Source organism: Sinocyclocheilus rhinocerous, unplaced genomic scaffold, assembly GCF_001515625.1.
Source record: "Sinocyclocheilus rhinocerous isolate Xijiao unplaced genomic scaffold, SAMN03320098_v1.1 scaffold1435, whole genome shotgun sequence".
NCBI classification, from domain to species: domain Eukaryota; kingdom Metazoa; phylum Chordata; class Actinopteri; order Cypriniformes; family Cyprinidae; genus Sinocyclocheilus; species Sinocyclocheilus rhinocerous.
Window position 1 is genome coordinate 1,168,813 of NW_015644861.1, and position 8,559 is coordinate 1,177,371.

At 37.6% G+C, this 8,559-nt stretch overlaps 2 protein-coding genes across 3 annotated transcripts in view; one reads left to right on the plus strand and one right to left on the minus strand.

Annotated features, from left to right (window-relative positions):
* Positions 1–409, plus strand: part of LOC107758865 (probable pancreatic secretory proteinase inhibitor) — a 1,104-nt gene extending 695 nt beyond the window's left edge. The window contains exons 3-4 of the mRNA XM_016576697.1: positions 96–208; positions 302–409. Of these exons, the coding sequence (XP_016432183.1) occupies positions 96–208; positions 302–347 (159 nt within the window). The 3' untranslated portion in view covers positions 348–409. The remainder of the gene's footprint in view (positions 1–95; positions 209–301) is intronic.
* A 1,575-nt stretch (positions 410–1,984) lies between these two features.
* LOC107758898 (beta-1,4-galactosyltransferase 1-like) overlaps positions 1,985–8,559 on the minus strand; it is a 13,960-nt gene continuing 7,385 nt past the window's right edge. For both annotated transcript variants that reach the window (XM_016576738.1, XM_016576737.1), the window contains 4 exons: positions 7,525–7,712; positions 2,488–2,610; positions 2,296–2,400; positions 1,985–2,212 (listed from right to left, as the gene is read on the minus strand). In XM_016576738.1, the coding sequence (XP_016432224.1) occupies positions 2,083–2,212; positions 2,296–2,400; positions 2,488–2,610; positions 7,525–7,712 (546 nt within the window). In that variant the 3' untranslated portion in view covers positions 1,985–2,082. The remainder of the gene's footprint in view (positions 2,213–2,295; positions 2,401–2,487; positions 2,611–7,524; positions 7,713–8,559) is intronic.

An 8,559-nucleotide genomic window follows, 5' to 3' on the forward strand; every position in this document is an offset into this window, starting at 1 on the left:
TAACTAGTGTTTTTTTTTTTTAGTTCATTTATCTTTCAGGGGTTAAAACTATTGGAATGCAATGCCACAAATGCGTGTATGTGTGTGTTTTGTAGCCCATGTGTGCTGAGATGGCCGAGATCCTGGCGTGTCCTATGAACTTCGCACCTGTGTGCGGCAGTGACGGAAACACCTACGCCAACGAGTGCTTGCTGTGTGTGGAAAGACTGTAGGTCACGTACACATACACACAGACGGCTGGAGTACATTCCTTATATTTGGTTATGAAATGACAGCATTTTTTTGTGTGTGTCCTTTTCAGGAAAACCAAATCAGACCTTTTAATCACAAGAGATGGCGACTGCTGAGCTTCTGCACGACATACAGGATCATTAAGATCTGTGGCCAAATTAAAGCATCTGAAATGGAACATCTGTGTTTCTTCATTCTTTTCCTCAACATTCGATAGACGCCATGCTTTACCATCTGTGTTATTTTAGTATGATTGATATACATACTATTATAATTGGTTATACATTTTAAATTAATTAATTTAAAATTAATTTGTTATATATTTGTGAGTTCATTTTATATATTCATTTCACTTTAATTTTAGTTCTTAAGTTTTGGAACGTAATTTTAGTAATGTTCTTATTTTCATAATTTTTATTAGCTTTTTAAAACATGTCCATTACAACATGTTTTACTACCTTAAAACAACATGTTTTAAGGTAGTAAGATGGCGCCGACGCTGATGGCTGCCTCCGTGGCGTGCTCCGCAGTTGTTTTTATGTTTTTGTTAGTTTTCATAATTTTTATTAGCTTTTTAAAACATGTCCATTACAACATGTTTTCATTATAATTTTTTTTTACTTTTCATTTTATTTTAGTACTTCAAATTCAAATTTAAACTAAATGAAAACGAGTAGCTAGTTGAAATCAACTGCTTCAGTAATTATATATTTTATTTTATTTCAATTTCAATTTATTAGATTTAAGTAACCACATTTTTGATGGTTTTAGTTTTAGTAACTTTTATTACCACAAAATACCTTACAATGGAAGTCTAATGTCCACTGCACTAAAAAGAATGCAAAAATACACAGTATTTTAAAGGTATAGCCACAAGAAAGGTTTTTGTTTTATTCTTTACATTTTTATTTTTTCACGGTTTTTCCACAAAAAAAATAAATAAATTTCCTCCTACGAATTATTTTGCTACATCAATTTCAAATGAAAATCTGTATTGTTATTTCAATATATTATATTATTAAATAGTGTATTATGTAGTGTATTATGTTATAAATACATTTTTTTTCAATTATAATATTAAGGACAAAAATGTACATTAAAGGGGTCCTATTATGCTCTTTTACAAAGTCTTAATTTTGTTTTGGGGGTGTACTAGAACAGGCTCTCATACTAGGTTGTTCGAAAAACACATAAATTATTACATTATTACAACATCTCTCTCCCCAGTCTAGCATGAACGGCTCGAATAGTTCCTGTATAAAATGAAGGCCCGCCTTCTGAAATACGAAATGTGCTGTGATTGGTTAGCTGGGCCAGTGTCTGTTGTGATTGGTTAGCTGGGGCAGTGGGTGTTGTCACTCTGCGCCTGGTCGGGAAATGTCATGCCCCTTACCATAGCCGCCTGCGAGCTTCAGTGTAAATATTGCGTCAAAATCAAATCAATTTGAGCGCAATTTAAACCCGGATGATTGTAACCACTCTAAGTTCGTCTGCTTTGGGAAAGCTAGCGTGTCTCCGACATAGTGATAACACTCGTTGCCTTCTCTAGTGCAGCTCAACCAGATCTTGTCCCATTCGTCGATATTTGTGATATTACAAATCCCGGAAAATATGCGTTGTGGTCCAAACGAGTCGTTCGTTGTAGTTTTTGAAAAGTGATTTCTGTTACATAAAATATCTCCTTTTGAAGTGGACTTTGAGCTTTGTAACTTTGCAGATCTTTTTTATGCTCAAACAGCAACATTACAGACTAACTAAAGTTGAAAAAGTGAAAAAGCATAATAGGACCCCTTTAATTTCAGATCCATTTTATCCTATGAAAAACATCTATTTCTTCAGAGCTCTAGAGTTTCATGGCTTGCCGATGTCCACTGTGATTTTGGTGAAGAGCTGGTCTTTCTCTATATCTATCACTTTGTATCTGAGTGATTTGATGCCATCCGTGTTCATTGTCTGTCGTGTGTGAACAATTCTCTTAAATCTATTAAAAACAGAGATACAACTTTAGAAGGGCATTCAATCTGGTTTGTAGTTATGCACGTGTGTTTGTGAAAGACAGACTACCTCTGTGGGTTTGGCTCATTTTTCGTGTCTCTCGAGTGACGAATCATTCTACATTTACCAATGTCTCCACTCGGCCTTGATATTTTCATGCCTCGAAATACCAGCCTTCAAAAATAATAACAGTCATTAAAACACATATGATATGACAAGAATTTGTAAATAATAGTAAGACAGTTACTGTATTTTCCTCACCTGTTAAAGATGTCATCGTCTTCTCCTCCCCAGCCCCAGTAGTTATTGGGAAAACCATTGATCTTTTGAAACTGCTCTATACTGATTGCTGATACACCCCCAAAATACTGTTTATATGGTAACCTGCATTCAGACAGAATCAATTTTTGAATGAAAAATATTGTTTTCATATGTAGTTTTTTCATATGTAGAATTCTCTGGATTCCCTGAATCTTTTCTCATTATTATGTATGGCAGCTGGTGAAAGCCCTAAATTCTTTGCGATTTTGCATTGAGAAATGTGATTTTTGATTTGCTTGAATTACTTCTCTCATGAAATTTGGCACAAAGTGATGAGCCATGATCCAGCTTTGCTTGCAGCTCCTTTTATACCCAAACATGATGCCTTCACCTATTACCAGTTCACCTGCTTATTGTGGACTCTTTCAAAACAGTTTAATTTGGATATTCTATAACCTATTCACTTTTATTTAGCCTCTGTCTTGACGTTTTTGGAGTGAGTTGCAGCCATCGGAATCAAAATTTGTTTATATTTAAGTTGGTCAGTGAAAACATTGGAAATCTTTTCTTTGTACTTTTGTCAATTAAATAAAAGTAAAAGAGAATTAACAGAATCACAGATTCTTGATTTCATTGCATTTTACAAAACGTCCCAACTATTTCGGATTTGGGGTTGTATATGAGATGTAAACTGCAAAGGTAAGACAGATGTGAAGGGGGAGGAGAATTTCTACGTGCATCAGGTTTTTCAACAAGAAAGATTTCCGCATAGCTCGTCTGGAAGCTTCCTCGTTCCCCGCGGCGCGGAGAATTGAGCAATGTTGCCAACTGCTTTCAATTGAAAGTAGCTAAAACTGGTAGCTAAAGGTCACTAGATGACATCATAATGGCAAATTCACTGATCTATATAAAGATGAACGTAGATCAGTGGGCAAGATGATAACTTAGATAAGGTTTGTCCAAGAAGTTGCTATATTTGTCCCTAAACTTTTGAAAAAAGTCTCAAAAGGGGCGGGGAAGTCGCTAAATCTAGCTACAAAGTAGCTAAATTGGCAACACTGGAATTGAGATGTCCTTCAAGATGGCTAACTTTGATTGGTTTCCAGGTCACATGCTGGAGGACGGAGGAGCGAGAAAACGAGGAAGCATCGATTTAGGTATTGAGAAACACCCCATGTGTCATGTTTTCAGGGTTCATGGGTGGTCAGCTTCAGTTCTCTCTTGTCAGTGATTCATTGTCTTGAATACTTTAAGGTGTGTCTTGTTTATTCATTAGTCCATGTGTATATATAGCCCTCATGTTTCCCAACTAGCTTTATTTGTATAACCTGCTGTTGGTGAGTTTGTCAAGTCTGTAACAGACAAGTTTTCCAAAAGTTCATGTTTGTGTGATGTTTTAGCTTTGATTTGTATCCGGTGTACTTCTGTTCATTAAAACTGCACTTGGGTTCCAACTTCCAGTCTTCAGCTTACCATCAGTGGAGTAATATTACAAATATACTGGTGCTACCTATAAAGAGTAGAAGAGCTGCATTCCTTAAGTAACTGAAACGAACTGTCATGAAAGCTAAACCACACAAAAACCAAACTCAACAACACCTTCTGATATGCATTTCAGGTTTTGCTTCAAACTAATGCCGAGTTCACACTGCACGATTTTAGCCCGATTTTTCACTCGCCGACAGGTTTTGCGAAATCGCCGACAAATGCCCGAAATCGGAGGAAAATCGGTGCTCGTTCACGCGAGTGACAATCACGCAGTGTGAATTATCAAAGACACGATCTGAGGGAATCGCCGACGCCCTATTTGGCATGCTAAATATCTGGAGCTGTCGTGATTAACAATCACGCTGTGTGAAATGAGTTCTGACTGAAAAACACATCGGCGATGACCTACAGCCAATGAGAGAACAAGATACAGGGCAGCGGGAAGTTCGGGGAGGAGTTATATGAAACGTAGTTTGCGGACCAGTGTTCCCAAATCCGCGATTGCCGCCGGTTGTTTTTTTTATGTCAGCAGGTTGAAGCGACCCAAATAACGTGATATTTAGGCCCTGGAATTGTGAATTGTACCAGGAGAACCCCGCCAAAAAAATTTGTATTTTACCCCCCGAACGCGATTTTACTGGGGGACCCCCTCGAAAGCAATTGGGCTATTCTCAGGTTAGTTTTGAGTAGCAATTGGGCGGGTTTTGTAGCGAAAATCTGGCAACCCTGCACCAGACAGAGCTGTCGGCGATTCTTCCTATTGTGAAGTCATGCAATGTGAAACCCCCTGTCGCCGATCCATCGTGCAATGTGAATACAGCAGCAACTGAATGCTACCCCAGATAGTCACGCAGTGTGAAAAAAAACGGCGATCCGACCAGTTTGAAAATCGTGCAGTGTGAATTCGGCATAAATGGAATTATTTTCACAGACTAAGCCTGGTATTACGTCAGATACACCTTTTATTCAGCCTTTGTACATTTAAAATCTACTCAAAGATTTGTTTGTGCTTGACGTTAATTCAATTAAACAAAAAAGCTGATGAAAAGATTGGTTTGTATGTTACCTTGAGAGACTTTGATATATTGTGTAGGCTACTGCTGATGTTTACATTGCAAATAAAATCAAACACACAAACTATTTCAGCTGTAGCAAAGAGATTAAATGGAGAGAGAAGTGAAATAAAGGTCTCTGTAATCTCACACACCGAAATCTCAAATTTCAATGAACTCAATTTTTCTCATCAAATTCTTGCAAGACTGGAAATAGAATTCAAAAGTTAGGGGTTGGCAAGATGGCAAGAAGTCTTTAATGTTCAATTGTGTGGTCAAAAACTCAGTAAAAATTGCAATATCGTAAAACATCACCATTTAAAAGAACTTTTCTATTTTAATATATTTTAAATACAATTTATTTCTGTGATTTCAAAGCTGAATTTTAACTAGGGCACTATAACGGAAGTCTACAGTGTCACAAGATCCTTCAGAAATCATTCTAATATGCTGATTATTATTTTTTTAAATATATTTTTATATTAGTTTTATATTACATCCCTACTGTGTTATTCCTATGTATGTCTGCACTATGATTGTACTTTCTTCTACACTGGAAGCTCCTGTCGTCAAGTCAAATTCCTTATATTATAATAAAGCTTTATATAGGTGTTAGAAAACACTCTCTGTCTTGAGAATGTTCCAAATATGCCTCACCCCTCCTTTCTTTCCCTCTCCCTCTCACTCTCCCTCCTCTATCTGTTCTCTCTCTCTTGTATGGTGTTTTAATGTCTCTTACTCATATTCGAGGTAGGCATGCACACATGTATACATTAGTTGCTTGGGTCAAATGCCCAAATAAGGAGATGAATGCTAGGATTACGAGGTAAAGGAGTTTGTGCTGAACTGTGAGGAGGGTTCAGCATCCTTCGCCAGGAAGTCTATTCCTAATATGTACATGTTTTTCTGTACATGTGGCCATTTTATACAAAACACATGTTCTTGGCCAAAACATCCTGTATGGGTATGTCACCCTATCCTCATTGGTTAAGAGGGTGAAACTCCCCTCGACATATGCCTATATAATATCTTTGTATCTATGAATAAAGTTGAAGTATTGAGAATACATTTGAATGTGTGTTTTCTTGCTTCCCGGCCGTATACACTTTAAGGAACTGAGAACTTCAAGGCGGCAAAGAGATATCGAGGGACCAATTGTTAATTTCTAACACTCGCCTACTGCTTTTCCCATACTATATAGTAGAGAAGTATGCAGTTTCGGACGCAGCCGGTGTCTGAGATTTGGTGTAACTGGGCGGAGCATACATGAATATTTTCCTGTTTTGCATTGTAAATATTAGTGCGTTGTCACTGGATCACACAAGATTTTCAAAAGTTTCAGCATAGAATGACATTATGTTTAGAGTATAATTGTCAATATGCAAAATAATTTATAGATTGTGTCATGGTTAGTGATTGTCTAATGCAGTGGTCGCCAACTCGTCGATCGCGATCGACTGGTAGATCTTAATCACTGTCCCAGTAGATCCCGAAAATAACAGTAAAATAAGTACAAAAATGGGGTTTCTGGGGTTATATTAATGTACAACAACATTTCTGGGGTTATATTAATGTATCACTGAAGGGAACTGTCTTGAGAAAAGTTTCGATGGCAATGGCATTTTCTTCTCCTCCGTATAAAGCGCAGGTAATAAAGCTCTTCTGATTCTGATTTGGTCCTCAAGAAACATTTATTATTGTCAAAGTTAAAAACGTAATGTTTTTGTGGAAACCGTGATACATTGTTTCAGGACTCTTTGATGAATAGAACGTTCAATATAACATAATTTATTTAAAATAGAAATCTTTTGTAACATTATATATGTCTTTTGATCATTAAAATATATATATATATGTCACAACAGCAGCAAAGATAAGGTGGGTCTGATGCAGCATTTCCCAAACAAAGAACCAAAGCAACATATTTTAATGTGGCTTCCATGTGGCATTTCATCTTTGTGTGGCTTTGTATCACAAAATTTAAAGGTGGCAAAGATTAATAAACTTTCTTGTTCCTGACTCTCCTGTTACAACTGTACACAACTCTTGTGTGGCTGTATTCAATAATTAACCATCAAACTAGTGCAGTATTCACAGTGTCAGTTGTTCCCTGCTCTTTAACATCTTCTTTACATGTATGATCATCTTAAATTGACCGTTTACTTTAGACCACGTCAGAGAAGGTTAAAGGATATTGTCATGCTCTGCATATAGAGTTTACACAGCTGCATTGCGATCGGCCTTGATCCAAATTACCTTGATCCTTGAGCCATCTTTCTACTAACATAACAGGATATTTAATTTATGCACGCCTTGAATTTGCTTCCTGTACTTTACCTGAAGGACATTTGTTTAGGTAAATACATTTTTGAGCAACATGAGCAGCTGGCTTTTTAAGCTTCAACTGAGGTGGCACTAGAACTTTCAGATACTGGTGTCACTTAACAAATATTATGTTACACGTTATATTACGTGTATGGGTGGTGTTTCGTCTTACCTAAAACCAAACTTGTCCATGGACACAGAGAGGTGGCGTGGCTGGCTAGAACACTTGTAGGTGTTGCGGTCATCCATGGGGATGATGTCTACATCACTGAAGATGAAACAGTCATAATCGTACTCCTTTAGAGCCTCTGCGTAACCCACGTTGAGCAGTTTCGCCCTGTTGAATGTGTCCTCCCCATCCTAAACAAGCAGCACAAAGCACGTTTATAAGAGATCTTATGACTCACAGAACTGGGTAGATTACTTACCAATTGTAGTCCATTAGAGATTCCAAATTACATGACAAATAGTGTAGTTAGTCATGTATTCCATTACATTGCGCATTTTAGGTAATATAATTGGACTACTTTTTGATTACTAGATTACAGCATGAAAAGAGCTTTTCTGGAGCATTTCAGTCCTTGGTAGTGCAACTGAAGCAAACAATCAGGGTGGCAAGGCACTGTCAAAAGATCTCTGGGATAAAGTCAGGAGATGGATACAAATACATTTCAAAGGCTTTATCAATGCCTAGAAGCACAGTGAAGTCTATTAAAAAGTGGAAGTTGGTACAACACAGACCCTCCCTGGATCAGGACGTCACTCCAAACTGGATGAAAGAGCGAGGAGGAAACTGTTCAGAGAGGCTACTAAGAGGTCTACAGCAACTCTGAAGCAGTTGCCGGAACTTATGACAAAGAGTGGTCATGTGACAACAATATCACAAATTCTCCACAAATGTGGCTTGTATGAGAGGGTTGCAAGAAAAAAGCCACTCCTCAAGAAAGGCCACATTCAATCACAACTGAGCTTTGCCTAAACGCACCTCGAAGATTCTGAGGCAGATGAGACAAAAATTGAATTATTTGGCCTCAACACCAAACGATATGTCTGGCGGAAATCCAATACAGCTCACCATTCAAGTAACAGCATTCCTACAGTAAAGCATGGAGGTGGTCATATCCTGTGATGGGGGTGTTTCTCTGCAGCAGGGACTGGAGCGCTTGTCAGGATAGAAGGAAAAATGGATGGGTCAAAATACCATCAA